At 38.3% G+C, this 16612-nt stretch overlaps 1 protein-coding gene across 4 annotated transcripts in view; it reads left to right on the plus strand.

The window, feature by feature from the left end:
* VPS41 (VPS41 subunit of HOPS complex) overlaps window positions 1-16612 on the plus strand; it is a 110394-nt gene that overhangs the window by 15807 nt on the left and 77975 nt on the right. For all 4 annotated transcript variants that reach the window (XM_082303903.1, XM_082303905.1, XM_082303904.1 and 1 more), the window contains exons 3-4: window positions 1856-1963; window positions 4949-5026. In XM_082303903.1, the coding sequence (XP_082160029.1) occupies window positions 1856-1963; window positions 4949-5026 (186 nt within the window). The remainder of the gene's footprint in view (window positions 1-1855; window positions 1964-4948; window positions 5027-16612) is intronic.

Raw genomic sequence — 16612 nt, forward strand, 5'->3', positions numbered from 1 at the left:
CTTTTTTTTCTTTGACTTTACCTCCTCCCTCTACCCTGTAGTCATTTATTAAGGCACAAGGAATTTGGCTGATTTATATACAGTCATGTAATTTGACATTGTCATTCTGTCTAGTAACAACTTTGTTCAGTGTGAGATTTACTGAATAAAATTGTTTCTTGGTGGACATTTTGACACCTCACTTCAGACTGCTACGTCATGGACTGCTGACATCCCTATATTAATCTCATTTGTATTCTGTCATAAAACTCTCAAATAACATTTTAAAAGGGCCTGTCTTTGCAGCATATTTATGCAAGCGTGGGCCTAAATATTGAATGTTTCCATAGGTCCGTATGGCTTTTATGTGTTTTGTATGAGGGTATGTACATATTGCTGTGTGTGATGGTAGCACGCATGGTAAATGACTGTAATATTTAGCTTGGGAAAAACTGGCTTTAGTACTCCAAAGGCAGTTTAAACGAAATATGTTTTATTAACATGTTAACATGTCTCTCTTCCAAATTTATTTTTCACATCATTAGCTACAAGAAAATATTGCACAAGTATAGTTCTTCTGCCATAGGCTGACACTGCATTTTTATTTTCTATTCTAGGGATTAGAAAGCAGTGGTTGGTGGGAAGTAAAGGCGCTCCTTTTCTAGAGCACTGCACTGGTGTATTCTGGTTGCTTAGGAATAAAAGATGGGTTTTATGTGGGAGACACACTCAGCGTTGATGTGTTCATTAGAACTAATAGTGAGTGTAGGACACTGTTATTGTAGGTATACTGTTTCCCAGTGAGGACCAAGGGATATATATGGGTTTGTGTATGTCTATGCATATATAGTATTAGCTGAGGATTACTGAAGCTTATGAAATCTCTCTCTGGCATTGTACTTCAGTAGACCATCTCCTAGAGATAGATGCCTATGACCAGAGAGCTATTTTGCACCTTGGGTTTTCTTTTCTGAAGAGATAAACGTGTTGGGTGTTGTTTGGTCAATGAATTTGCTGCTTGTGGTTTTTTTAGCTCTGTCTCCTTTCTCTTTACACTGTGCCACTTGATGGATCATCTTTCTTTGCATCTAAGTAGTGATTGGGTGATAATACCTAACATGCTTGGCAAGAAAAAGAAAGGAAAGCTTCGGTATCTACCAGTAAAAGTTCCTAACATGCAGATGATATAGGTGATCCATAGGAATATGCTGTGTCTAGATCCTTTTCCCAGACAGTTTTGCAGCAACGTATTTATACTCCTTTTTTTTTTTTTAACATAAAGCCATTGGTGCGTTTTATACAATTAACTTATTCCTAGTGGATTCTTTTTATTTTTGTTCACAGCATTTTGCCTCTATCCTTCCTACAGAGGTGCAGCATCTTGTAAAGGTCTTGAAGTTTCTTGTAACCTGCATGCTTCGGCTTAGAGTTAATTGTGGCTACAGTGGCACACTTTTATTTTATCATCATCCGTTTTTCCATATCCATCCCTTTTATATTTTTCTTCTAAATTGGGAATGACTAACTTAATGTAACAAAGTACACATGTACATTTTTTCCCGCTTTTTAGATATCAACTAAGTGCCTCTTACAGCTGAATTGATATGCTGCTATACAGTCATTGTTTGCACCCAGAACTTTGGAGTAAAAAGAGAAATCAATAACAAAAAAGCACAACCCAAGCCCCCTCCAATGATAAAAATGTAAAAGTTTGGCTTTTGATTGTAATGGCTGTTGTCAAGAGATAATAGTGATCCATCTTCACCTGTTGCTGTGTGATAGTTTTGGGGTGTCTTTTACTTTGTTTTTATTTAAAATAAACTTCTAAATGTGTTTTTTCTCTTGCTTCCTTTTCCTTACACTCTGAAAAATTTAGGAAGATGAGAGTGAAGAAGAACCTAAGCTAAAGTATGAACGACTTTCTAATGGAGTGACCGAAATTCTCCAGAAGGATGCAGCCAGCTGCATGACGGTGCATGAAAAGGTATTACGTGACTTTGTGGCAGAGATAGAACTTCTGCTTGGTTTTATGTATTTGTGCCTGTAATGCATCGGTATATTTCTGCGTAGAAGTGGTGCCAAATCTAGAGGTGCAGTGCAAGCCAATGCTAATATAAACAAAGTTCATGGTAGACTTGTGTTGAACAGTGCACGCTTTCTCAGTGAGAAAATGAGGTGAGAATGCAAGGTGCAGGGATTTGTTAGGTGGGATGTTTACATAAGCTACTGGAAAAATGCTCACTTGATTTTAATTACGGACAGTATTGTGAACTAATATTGGGATACAGTCTCAACTTTCCTTTATTCAGAAAGGAAATTGGCATATACTGTGCTTATTTGTACAGCCTGAATCACTGAAGACAGACTTGATCATGGTAAGGACCAGCTTAGCATATATTCAGCTGTGGAAGACAGCTGAGTTTCTGTAAATACAGTGTAGAAGAAAGTAATTACAATATTCCTTTTTTCTTTGGTTCTTTTTTTTTTTGGGGGGGGGGGGGGTGTCATACTAACACTTCCCTGTTCCCCTTCCCTAATTCAATATGTTAAAAATAAGGAGAGGGAATGCACATACTCTAATGCTGGTAAGGTTTGAGACGTACAAGAGAATGAAAGGGAGAAAGTGATGGACAATGCGAAGTAAAGAAATTTTACAAAAAATCATGCCTTTGTTCTTACGAGGAAGAAACTTCATTGGTTTCTTTAGTGATTTAAATAATTGCTTTTTTATTTTCTGTTTTCTTCTCTTTTATAAATACTAAATAACATTTTAAAATATTGAGAAATGCTGAAGAGCATCTGAAAGTATGAGTTAATTATTTGTCAAATAACTATTAGTATGCAAAACATAATAGCTGTTTTCTGAATGTATAATTTTTCACAGCCAGTAATAGCTCCTTAACAGTTATTGCTGAGGGGTCTATCTCTATTATTTGACTATATTTTTAGATTGACTTGTGCTGTGTTTCTTTTACTCAAAGGACTGTTGCCATGGCTCAAGAGGCTCTTAAGATGAAGCTTGTATTTTAACTGTGCAAATGAAAACAATAAGTCTTTCTAAAATGTTTTTGACAACTCAGAATTACACAGATATTTGGAAAATTGGCAAGCATTTCCTCCTCATCTGTGGCCTGTTTGTGTTACCTTTTTTTCCTGAGCCTCAGGTAAATTCTGAAAGCCAAGAGATGAACAGGATTTTTCTGTAAGGATGTGCACAGATACAGCTTTAACTATAGTGTCACAAAGAGTGACAATACAGGAAAGCTGTTTAAGTATCCCAGCGCTTTTAGTTTTCCAGCAAACTAGACACACTATTTATGAGAAGGATCAATGTTGTTAGAAGACAGGTACTGGAGTCTTTTAGGAATAGGTCTCTTACAACAGAGAGCTTAAAAATGAAGCTGGGTTATAGGTTTTGTGAGGGTGTTTTCTGTTTTGTTCTTTTTCCCTTTTTTTTTTTTTTTCTCTGCAAGAGCAGGAAAAGCCCTGCTAAAGAGTCATCATTAGCAAAATTATACAGTACTATGTAAAATATGCCTCTGATTATAGCAGTTTAACTTTGCTGGGAATCCTGAAAATCTGTCTTCGGTATTCAGACTAATTTCCCCCCAGAATTTTTTTTTTTTTTCTTTTCACTGCTAAAGCATCATATTTTCACCAGGCTTGCTGTCTGCACTGGATGACTAATCGTCATGGCACCTGGTGCATTCAAGCAGGCCTGTGCAGTGGAATAGTCATACCTAGTTATGTCTGCACACCTGATGTTTTATTAACCAGTATTGATTTTTTTACCCGGGGGACTTTTTTCTTCCTGAAAAAAGGCAACCTTGCAGGAGTGAAAGGCATTGCAGGGGATGAATTTCTAATGAACCCCTTCTTTCCCTTTTTTGACTCCTTTTAATGTAGCTTCATATTTTAAGTGCCTGAACTGAAATTTCATTTTAAGCAATTCCATTTTGATAAATCCTTTTAAACCTTGACTTTCTGTAAGGTTATTTTTTAAAGATTGTGCTGCCTGACTGACACGCTTAGCAGTGCCTGTAAATTTGAGCATTTCATTATAGGTTGCAATGAAGCATGCTCACATGCAGTGAAATACAGAGAATTGAGGAGCCTAGACTATTTGAGTAATGCTGAAAGGAGGGGGGGAATAAAAGAAACCTCTGTCATAAATCAAGTAGTACCAAAGTTCTTCCTTTTCTGTTTAGGTGTAGTTCACATGGTTCAATTAACAGTAGATCTCTCAGAATCAATTCCCTTCGTGTTTGTATCAAAATAAGTTTGTGATGGCATGCATTTGTGTGGAGATTTCTTTATTTTGCTATTATTTTTTTTAGAATGAAACTCCTAAGATTTCCAAGGAAAAGTGTATTTGTCTTGAGAGTGTTCAATGTAAGAGTGTTACTATGTGAAGGAAAGCAAACCCAGTGGTTATCTGTGTGCTTAAATGCACTGTCAGAGACCTTCCATAATTCAGCAGTAGTTTACCAGTGGCTTACCGGTCGCCTTTTGTTGTGCTTGAATGTTTTGGTTTTATGTTAACGATGAAGGAGAATTAAAAATAAAGCCCAAAGGAAATCATTACAATTGAAACGAAGCTGTGGAAAGGATCTAGGAACTATTTCAGGTCTGTGTTTGGTCCTGGCTTTCATGCTGCATTTTTAATTTGCTGCCACAGTCCATCAGGCAGTGTGTACGGACTGCAGACACACCATTAGTTGTCAGTGGATGAGGGTCCTCATGACTCATTCTGACAGCTAACTTGCACTATCACAGTAATATAGGCTTGGAGCCCTGTTTTATTCTTTAGGTGCAGTTAAAATAAGCTTTGTCTATAGAAGGTGGTGGGGTTTTTTTCCCCGGTGCTCCTAATCATTAATCTGCTAAACATCCTGGAGCTCATTTAGCATTGCTGTAGTTTTGGTTGCAGTGTCTTTGTGTTTATGTAATCAGTCTCTTTCTTTTACAGTTTTTGGCACTGGGAACACATTATGGCAAAGTTTATTTACTTGATGTCCAGGGGAACATCACACAGAAGTTCGATGTTGTAAGTATGGCATTATTCAGAACACATCTACTGGGATGTAAAAATGCTGCGATGTACTAAGTAATAAATAAGTTAATGCTCTCACTACACCTGCAATTTTACTAATGCATTTCATGAGCTCCCTCCCAATAACATAAGAGGCAGTGTATGGTCCTTGCAAAAAGAAGTTACGCTGGACAGTTCTGTGATGAGCACATCTCAGTTTACATATAATAAACTTTCTCCATGAAGACAGAAGAGGAAATACGTATTTATGATTGTAAATGGCTATTATTAATTTCGTAACCCAGAGGCTCGTGACTTCCGAAAGGCATAAGCCTGCTCATTAGGTGACTCTTGTCAGTTGTTAGCATGTGCACTATCATCTTATCTAGTTGCTACAAGTAATTGAAAATTGATTGATTGCCTTGCTGGTTCAGTTTATCTACTGGAAATATATAACGCTAATATTTTATGTGAATGTTTTGAAGCTTGGACTCTTAAGGGATTGTATTGATTAAAGGAGAAGCAGCAGACTTTCCTTATTGTGGTTCCTGATATTAGAGGATGAATGAAATGCTAAATTTAAAGCTCTGTTCTAGAGTATTAAGTGTTCCTTTTAATTGTGGTTATTTATTGATTATTTTTTGTTTTGCTTTTTAATATCTCCTTTTCAAATTCCCCATATTCCACAGGAGGTTGGAGGAAGAGAATTAGCAATTTTTTTTTTTTTTTTTTCCTCCTGGCATTTTCACAAAACCTGGTAGCCAAGCATTGGTTTTTCATAGCAGTGTCAGCACTTGTCAGAGTATCCATCACAAGATGTTGGCATGTTTGCAAAGAGAATGTATGTTCTAAAGCTGACACAGCTAGCTGCGTGGGAGGGGTGAAAGGTTTTGTTTATATTTTTGAAAAATCTAATTATGCAATTGTGCAAGGGGGAGGAGGGAAGTCACAGCCAAAACCTAGACTCCTAGGCACAACCTTTGGAGGAAATTTTATATATAGCATTGGTCAGATTGACAGTGACCTTACTGGGTCTTAATGAAAATCAAGCTAATTATGTTCTTCTGTGTCTTTTAACTTTGTATGTTCATCAGCCCCACAGAGGAGATGCTGACTGCATTTCAAAAGAGGAAAAGCTTTTGGTGTCTCCCTTACACTTCTGATTACTTTACATGTATGCTACTTGCTAAAGATACAGTTTCATTCTCTCTGAAGTAATCCATTTGGGGCAAGCTGGATTAAAGTGTACCTGAATTCTTCTCTTCCATCTCTGCAGTAAAAGACTGACTCAAAGACTCACTCTAATGAAGTGGAGATTTTCTATCGAGTCAGGCATTAAATGTCTTAGACTTGTATTCGTTCCACTTTGTGTCTGGCGCTTGGAAGAGTTCATTTGTAGAACTGCCATTTTTTTTCCTAAGTGCATCACCAACACCGTGGTCTCCCACACTGGTTCTGAAAGGTGAAATCCTGCTCTTACCCTAAAGACTTAGGGCACTGCCTAGGTGTAGAGCAAGGCACAAGGGGACCTGTTGTCTACTAAAGGCTATAAAACAAAATCCCTGCATCCTCTTTATACCCACCCAAATCTGCTATTTTTTTTCTCTGCTTTTCCTTAATAAAAAGTCCTACCAGTGCCTGCTGGGGGGGTGGTTTCTTATGATGAAGTTAATGTTGGGCTATATAAACCACTTTCTGCTCTACAGTGCTTACTTGGTTATCCCTTTTCCAAACTTGACCTGCTTCAGGATGAAGATTTTTGTGCTGTGTCGTCTTACAGAGATGGCAATGATTTCTTTTTAAACTATTGTTTGAGTACAAACTGCTTTTTGAGATGGAGAGTAGGAAAAAGAAACGTTTCTTGGATTCTATTCTTAATGTTTCTGTCTCTTTTTGTAACATACGTGTCTCTAGTACAACAGATAAATTGTATCATGGAGCAGGTGTAAAGGGTGCTTCATTTTTTCTTTTTTATAGTTTGAAGAAAAATTATTTTGATCTAGGACCACTCATCTTTAAAAGAAAAGTTTTCCAAGGAACTACTAAGTGTTGTAGAACGGAATGGGCTGCCTATGTGAGAACCAAAGCAGCTCTGTGACATCCTTGGCTGCTTCAACAGAGAAGTTTTCTGAATGAATGTTGTTGGCTGTTGAACCTGTAGACAGTTTAGTCTGAACTGGCTGCTGTATGTCAGAATATTTCCCTTCTAACCTGAATGTCTCAGGATCTTGGACTGCAGACTAGAGGCATCAGCTGTAAAAATGTTTGGTGGGGTCTTCCTTCTGTTCTCTCCTACCAATATCTATTTACTGTCTATCCTCCTGGGGGATTTGCATTAGAGGATTGCCATGTTGTAAATCCTAACTAACACCTAACCCTTTCTTGAGAAGAAAGTAACTTCCTGAAGTCCTATAGGTGCAAAGTGTTCCTTGTAAATGCGCTGGGGCAAAGAGTATTTTCTCTAGTGGTGTTTTGTCTGGTTCTTTGTTGGGTCCAAAATGAGCAAATTCCTTTTGAGAAGTGTTTCCACTGGTGGAATGGCAGACGTGGTTTTACCTTGAGGTTGTAAATAGGAGAAGTATCTGTTGTTACTGATTTGTGGAAATTAATGGTGTATAAAAATTATTCAAAGCAAATAAAATAGTCTCTCATTAAAGAGCAAGCAATATTACCACTGAAATCTTGTAATTGTTTGCAGTAAAGAATGTACCTGGGGAGCGACTTCTACATATTTTTCTTTTTGAAAGAATCTTTTCAGCAGATGTTTTCTGTCTTGCAAGATGGCAGAAATGAATAGTAAGGACAGCAACATGAAGCCCTTTGTCTGGAAGAAGTCAGTTATGTAATTCAAGGAATTGTTCTGCATTTAAGTCTTTATCTTTTTTCAGGGGTTTGGCTTTTTTTTTTTTTTTAAAGCGAGGTTGGGGAATAAAAAATTTAATTACTTTTCTATACATCCTAGTCTGTTAAATGTGTAAATAGAAAAAACAAACCATACACAGGAAACTTTAAAAGTCACTAGATCCAAAATAGTGTATGTGAAATAAACCGAAATGGAGAGAGGGATTTTTATTTTAACCTTTTTTAAAATTTATTTTAATTGCTATTTCATATTAAGTATATGTAGGAAATACCATTTCTGCCACCGTAGCCCTCTTGACTTCCATTTTTCTTTCCTAAAGTCAGGTAACCATGTTTGATAATATAAATGGGCTTGGAAATTGAAGAAATAAGAATTTGGTTTTTATAATAAATCATTTATTTTTCATATTGGCTCACATCTGGTTTTAAGCCAAATTGTAAAACAGAAATAGAGACTGATCTCAGAGGATTTGCAGCATAATTACTTTACAATGTCTCCAGCTCCTGTGAACTTTGAGGGAGAAAACTCACAGGTATGTTGCATAATGTCCAAAATGGCCAATTTTTGAATGGCAGCCCTCCTCTTGAAGGCTGAATGCATTCAGCATTTTAAATTGCTAAAAACAGCCGTAAGAAACGCGAAAACGTAAAGCCTGGCATCCCTAGAAGTTCTGCTATTGTAACATGCTTTTTTGTTTGTTGTTTAAAAAAACCTTTTAGGACTTCACTCTCTAATGTCCATAGCAGCGAAACAATGTGGGAATCCTAAATTGCAACTACTGGCCCTAGCGCTGCAAAGATTTAATCAGGCACTCTGACCCATAAATATTCACAGAGGCTTCTGTGAAACTAACACAGACAACTGAAAAGTCTTTTCAGAAGAGAGTCTTACTCTTATCCAGCTCTTAAAATATCTGATGCTGGATCCTGTGCCAGGTGGACGACTAGTCTTTTCAAGTTTACAACTCCTCTTGTCAACAGCAGTGGAAAAGTGTGCTTTGAAACTGGTGTGGGAGACTTTTGGTTTGGGGAGAATTGAGAGACAGGAATTTGGGGGCTTTGGCCTGGGATAGTGCTGGTATCTCAGCAGCCATGCTTGTGCTCTCGCATGATCCTCCTTGCCTAGTGTGTTTTTAGCTCTTGCCAGCGTGGCTGTCTTTGACAATGTCAGCTGCCTAAGATTAACTGATACGCATCCTGAAATAACGTATGTTTGACAAACTGGTGTTCTCTTGTATTAGGGTTCAGTGCATTGAGTGAGATGAAATGTGTCAAACGCACTGAAAATTATTACTGAAAGGCAACAAGAAGGGGGGAAAAAAAGCCTGCTAATGCCACTGACAAAGGATGATGCAGGACTGATTCACAGCATGTTAATTCCAAGTGCCTCTCCATCTTTCTTTTCTTCTTAGACTGTCTACAATTTATTAATATAATTATTGCCTCAACTGACATCTTGTGGATTAAGGACTTGTAGATATGAAGAAAGCTGTACAAACATGTTTAGTTAAGTAACAAATCAAAAACCTTTCAAAGGGCAAGAAAACCTGCCCCCATTCTGGTCTTCTAATAAACATCAAACTTAAAGCAAAAATGGTAAGAAGTCTTGGCTGGTTCCAGTGATATTCTGTGAGAAGGGGTAACGTCACCTATTTTATAAGTAGGGGGGATTTAAATGTTTAATGCATCAGAGGTGTTTCAGAGGTGATGCATGAGCGTAGAAAATAATATAAATAGTGTTTTAAAGCCTCTATTAGTGCAAAGAAATTGAAGTCCTTTTAGCATGTAACATTTGTGAGCTATTCAAGACTGCTGGAATTTCAGAAAGAATTAAACTTTTAAGTAGAGACCCCTTCTTGCAGCATTTCTTTTTACCACGTATTTTTTTTCCTGGCCTCACCATTTTTTTCTAATTGTCTCACATTGTGTAGCACTAAACATTTCTTTGGTTTTTTTTAATTGGAGTGGCAGAAATCCAAAATCACTAGGTCATCTCTGCTACCTTGAAAAATTAAAGGGGAGTTCCTTCTGTGGTGGTGTTGTTGCCCTTGGGTGTATTAAAGTTATGGTGCTCACCAGCCTCTGGAGCAACTGTGTTGCTTGCTTGAAGGTCAGTCAGTGGCCTGTTGGTTTTGCTGATAACTCAGCAGGTTGCAAACAAAATGTCAGAGGTTTCTGTTGACTTGACGTGCTTTTGAAAGGGTTTAATTGCTAAGGGGAAAAGCATATTTCTAATGAAGAAACAGCTGCTGTTAAGCACTAAATGCTGTTGCTGGAAATGACGCAGAGCCTACTAACTGCTGTGAGAGATAATACAGCATCTTTCAATGGGGAAGGTAACTTTTAGCATTTGATTGTATAATGAAGAAGTTACTTTGTATGGAACTTTACATGAGAGTTTAAGACTAAGATGATATAAATGTCACTTATTTTGACAGGCTACTTAAAATTCCCTGTTTATTACTTTAACGACATCATTTTAGTTGTCAGTGTCAGACTATGAAAGAAGACAGTTGGAAAATGAAATGAAGCAACAGAATTTAGAGTAAAGATCTGGGTAGCTGTGTGTTAGTATTTGCAGGGTGTCACTGCGCCTGTTAAATTTCAAGCTGAAATCCTGTGTTTTGTACCAAACCAAGTGGGCTGCTATAAATGTAGGCTCCAAAAATCAAAGTGAAATTTAAGGTTTTGATAGGAGTGAGCGTCTATGCAGGGGACAGGTTTCCTTCCGCTCCATGGGACCTCCCACCCAAATGGCTGGTGCAGTCCTACAGCTTAAATGCTTTAAGTTAACCCCTAGCTCTGCACAATAGAAAGATTGGAGAAAAGTGGCATCCTTTGGGATTTTACTTTTAAGACTTGAATGTCTACACCCAATTTAATAGCCCTTCTTCTGCTTCTGTCTACCTGTCTTTTCATTTTAACTGCAGATGGTTTGGAAATCCAAAGGTTTTTATAGTAGTTGTGGGAGTAACTCAGATGGACTTTTGAGTCTGGCTTTTTGGATGTTATAGAGGCTTGGAAAGTATGTCTTATGATGTTTGTTCTGGTACTGTGCTTAGTAGGTTGTTTGTGACCTGGAGTGTTTCCAATGGGAACTGTGGAACTATTGAAGATTAGGGCCCTTCCTTGGCAGGTATCATGGTGTGCCTGGGTTTCTCTGTCACTGGATGAGAAGTGAAGTAGCTTGCCTCGACTGGCAGAAATTGTGGTGTCAGGGCCGTTATTCCATAGGTCTAGAGAAGTTTCTTGTCTGACACGACTGAAACCAAAAAAGCCTTTCATAGATGTTTTGCTCATCATCTTTGTATCCACTGTATCTAACTTTCCTTTGAAGGGAGCGTTGCTTAAATTTTTACTTAAAGAGATCAGATGGATGTGGAAGGCATTCGTTATTAGTAGAAACGTTGCTTGGAGTATGGATGAAATATGGGAGTTTTAAACAATTGAAGTATCATGTATGACTAATTTTTATAAGCTCAAAACTGAGGAAAGCATGACCATTTCATTCAATTATTCTTTCAAGCTTGTAGCTTGCAATAACTCGGTAGATTAGTCCAGAATAATGTAAAAAGTTTAGCTGGAAGTATGGGTTCAGCTACAGAAGGTCTTGTATGGTCCAGCCATTTATTTCTTGAATACTGTTAGCTCATACTTGTCAGATGCGTGCCTGTGCAGTCACAAACAGTAACATGTATGCTGTAGATGAAATTTATTTCATCTAAAGTATGAAGCCTATGTACTTTATCAGCTGTTTCTGGGACTGAAGTTGTTTCTGCCTTCTCTTTTGAACTTCTCACCAACAGCTGTGTTGCCCATGTAACTTCTTTTGGGAAGGATGTCAGCCCCATTGTTAGACTGAATGATCTTTCTACAACTTCATTACTCTGCAAATGCATATTAGTTTTCCTCTATTTTTTGACATAGCAGCATACGACCAACTCTAAAGGTATTAGATTTAAGGTGCCTTAGCAGCCATCTTTAATGTCACTGATTTCAGTAAGAGTTTGGTGATGTCACCTCATAATGAGGTAAAAGGCTGTGACTGAATACTGGTTTGTGACAATCATCTAGACATAGCAAATCGTTCATTTCTCTTGACTTGGTAGGGTCCTATCATATTCTGCATGTTTTCTCAAAAAAAAAAAAATTGAAATCTGGAAAATTCTAGGGGGAAAAATATCTCATTATGGGAGAATGCTAAACATGAAGGACATTACTGCTATCGTATTTAATACAGCATTGATGGTCAATGAAAGGACGAAGTCTCCAATGTATTTTTTTTTTTACCAGACCTTGTAGGAACTCTGTTTTTGTGAAAGATCAAGTAGAGGACTTTACTGTAATTATGCTAAGTGAACTTACGTGTGGCATTTTCAAACATTTTTGAACAAAATTATTTGTGACATTATGCAGAAATATCAAAAGCATCAAAACAATTATCTTTTATTTTTTTTTCTTCTAACTCTTTCACCATCCAGGTTTGGTAACATTTGCTGTTTAAATGCATACTACATCTTGTGATTATTTAGAAAATGTAATTCATGTTTGCAACTATTACTGACCTTTTCTCTATGCACCATAATTTGACAACAATATTAGGCAGCAAAGTTTATTTGCTTTTAAGGAAAACATGGAAACATAATTTCTAACTTCAAAGACATATTAAACAACCATGCACAATAATATCTTTTCATCTCTGATTTGAGCAAAAGATTACTTTTCTAGAGTGTAATTGGCTCTTAAAAGAAAGCCTCAAAAGACTCCAAACAAATTTCAAACAACTGTTAAATAAGGAACGTATTTTTCTGTGCCTTCCAGAGGCTTAGTCCCTGACAAGAAAGACTAGATGCTGCTAGATTGTTCTGTCTTTTGCTACTTCTTGGTATTCGAAAAACCACAGATTCTCACCATCAGGGATGTCCCTGCCCTTCTGTGAACTTTCTGGTTTGACCAGGTGATGTTGACTGGCATGAGAGACATGTTCAGTGACTCATTGCTTCCTTTTTCCAGTCATCTCAGAAGCATATTGTGCCACATCTGTCTCATACCCCCCCTAAATGCTCTTTGCTGATATATAGCAGGACCACTGGGCCAAGTTGCTTTAGAGTTTTTATTAGCAGCAATGAAACAGCTAGTTTCAGGTAGCACTGATGAAGGCTTTTCATAAAAGACTGATAACACAGACGTGCGTTTTCTAAACCTTGACAACCTTTAAAAGCATAGGGAGGATGTGGAAAGGTTTGATTCCTGAGAAGCTAGTATACTACTGATTCCTAGAGCTGTTTTCCTTTCAAATGGCATATTGTACCTGCATGGCATTTTCCTCTATATGGAAGGCAGGCACTTGCGTGCACATATACAAAATAATAGCAGTTTGCTTGTCAGAATTATTCAGAGTTCTGGCATTAATAAAATATTATTTGCATTAGAAAATGTTTTCGTAGTTAGAAAGTCCAAAGCAACTGAGTTCTGGAGGACAATGTTTTTTATACAACTTGACATTAATGATAGAGCTACAGCCCTTTGTTTCCATTAACAATAAAAATGCAGCACTATTAAAAACACAGAATGACATAACAGGGGCATAATATGATGAACATAACATGAAGGCAAAACGAAGTATTTTTTCCCATAGGGGGTAAGATATTATTGATAATGAACTTTGTAAATCTAATAAAGATTCCTTTCTGAAGGATGAGACTTATTTGTTTTAAAAGACATGACAGTGTGTATAGCAGTTGTTTATTGCACTCCTGATGGAATGCTAAACATGGCCAGTCCAGATTTGGCCAGCCTCGGTTGTTAATTCCCTCAGAGTAGCTGCTGACAAAAGTAGCTGCTTTCAGGCTGGCCGTTTCCACTGTGATGCTGCTGAGGAAGCTGGTTCCATTCAGTGTCCTGTGACAGAGAAACAAAAGAATAAGAAATTTCAGAAATCAGTATTTTGGTGTTGGAAGATTCACCACTGTAACCCTAAACTGGCTGCTAATTGAAGTCTGTAGTTCCTGCAGGTCTTGGCAGTTTTGAAGAGAGGAGCTGTGAAATGTGAGCAGTGTAAAGGTGGAGGAATGAATGAATCTGTTTGCTTTTTTGATCTACTTTATTTAAAGTTTATTATAAGCAATCATGTCTACACTTTACTGGTATTGAAATAGAGCCTCTTTGTATGTAAATGCATTGAGGAAGTTGCACAGAATCAATTAATCTTCACATTTAGCTTTCCCCATCTTACTGTCACAGTGAGGATATGGCATACAATATGCTGCTTACGGTAAGTTACAGTGCACTTCATGATCCATAGTTTCTACTTGTGTGAGTACGCTCTTCCCTCTCACCCCATCTTTTTAAATTGCAGATGTTTTTAGGATCCTGTCAAGAATCAGACACCTAACATTGATCGTCGCTGAGTATCTATGATGGGTTTGAGAGACTTTCCCAGATGATACAATTGCAAATAAAGGAAGTTCTAGAGTTGGTGTCCAAAGAGAATACAATGCTTTCAGTAAGCAGGAAATGTATTTATTATTGCATATAGCTCTGACTTATGCCAATCTATACCAGTGTTGATAACTGAATGTTTACATGGAAAATGGCACTTTAGCTCTAGCTATTGGCTGAACTTCAGCATTGATCACCCAGTGTAATATTTAACTATGCCAGGAAACAACCTCAAGCCTTTCCATTGAGAAAATGGCCTCAAGCTGTGCCAGGGGAAGTTTAGGTTGGATATTAGGAAAAACTTTTTCACCGGAAGGGCGGTCAAGCATTGGAACAGGCTGCCCAGGGAAGTGGTTGAGTCTCCATCCCTGGAGGTATTTAAAGGACGGGTAGACGTGGTGCTCGAGGACATGGTATAGTGATGGACTTGGCAGTGATAGGTTAACGGTTGGACTCGATAATCTTAAGGGTCTTTTCTAACCTTAACGATTCTATGATTCTATGAATATGACTAGTTATGTTGTTTTGAGCCAGGAAAGGGAATTCCTTCCCTTATAATATTTCTGCTTCTGTCTGATTCCATCAGTGAGAGGTCTTTTCACTGATTTCGGTAGCCATCAGGTTGGGGTCATTGTCTTGTAGTGGAATGGTTGACAGGCTAAAATAACTGGAAAACATATTTAGTGCACTTTTTCATTGTAGGAGCTGATAGAAGGAAGAAAACTATGTAGTTGTGGAGAAAATAATGGCTACTTAATGGAATGTATGGAGAAGCAGGGATGCTAGGCTCTGTATGGTCATGACCTCTGTCCTGTGTTAGGTCAGGGAGGAGGATGAGCATCATGGCTGTTGTGAAAACCTTCCTGGAAATGATGTTGGCACAACAATGCATGACCTCTGAGAAGAATAATCAGGAAGCCTCTTTGCTTCTTTAGAAGTTGTTTGGTCAAAGCACCAATAAAGTAATCTCTCAAAACAAAACCTGTCCTGACAAGAACTTGTACTGTATGACCTGGTTGGCCTCTCTCATCAGTCACGTCTCTGAAATGTGGCTTATCAAGAAATGGAGAAAAAGTCATACTTTCTACTTCAGGGGGTAGTATTCTACAAAATCCCGTTAAATACATTAATAACAGTGGTGGTGGTATTCTGTTAGAAACAAGCTGTGAAAGCGGCCCAGTAAGTTTCATCCTCAGAGGTTTAGATACGTGTTTTTGGATTGTTCTTCAAAGCCCAATTTATAATTCAGTAGCCTGTGTGGAAAGTTAATGCTCAGTGATGAATTCTGCAAATTCATTGTGCTTTGGGAGCTGTTCTGAAAAGAAAGCAGTTAGAGAAATCAGTGAGGTGAACCTGCAGATTGCCTGGTGTATTTTTCTCCTGTGCGATGTTGGGCCTTCCAAGGAAGGTGCATGTAGTCATTGGCTGCAGCCCTTCCTCAGCCCCCCACCTGTACTTCAGCCCTCCCCGTGGATATGTGATGGGGAATACTGCTTCATATTCTCAGATGGCTTTAATACACGTATAGCAACAAAGAAGTAGAGGCAGGTTTAGGACATACCATTGTTGAAGCCCTACAAATATACAGTGGATGGCGAAGGGGGCCTGGGGAGAGGAAGAATCGCAGAATCATTTAAATTAGAAAAGACCTTTAAGATCATCAAGTCCAACTGTTAATCTAGCTCTGCCAAGTCCACCACTAAACCATGTCCCTAAGCACCACGTCTACCCATCTTTTAAATACCTCCAGGGATGGAGACTCAACCACTTCCCTGGGCAGCCTGTTCCAGTGCCTGACTACCCTTTTGGTGAAGAAGTTTTTCCTAATATCCAACCTAAACCTCCCCTGGCGCAGCTTGAGGCCGTTTCCTCTTGTCCTATCACTTGCTACTTGGGAGAAGAGACTGACCTCGCTACAACCTCCTTTCAGGTAGTTGTAGAGAGCAATAAGGTCTCCCCTCAGCCTCCTCTTCTCCAGGCTAAACAACCCCAGCTCCCTCAGCTGCTCCTCCTAAGACTTGTGCTCCAGACCCTTCACCAGCTTCATTGCCCTCCTCTGGACACGCTCCAGCACCTCGATGTCCTTCTTGTAGTGAGGGGCCCAAAACTGAACACAGTACTCAAGGTGCAGCCTCACCAGGAAACAGGAGTAATTTGTTTCCTTTGGCAGGGAGCTCCTGGGAGGATAGCTCCTTACACACCAGTGTTTTAATAAAAAGAGATTCTACTTTGGATCCGTCAGGAGTTAGCTAATGGTTAAACTCTGCTAGGAAGCAGTGTAGGCTTTCAATATAGATT

The sequence above is a fragment of the Platalea leucorodia genome (assembly GCF_965183815.1).
Source record: "Platalea leucorodia genome assembly, chromosome: 1".
Classification (NCBI taxonomy): domain Eukaryota; kingdom Metazoa; phylum Chordata; class Aves; order Pelecaniformes; family Threskiornithidae; genus Platalea; species Platalea leucorodia.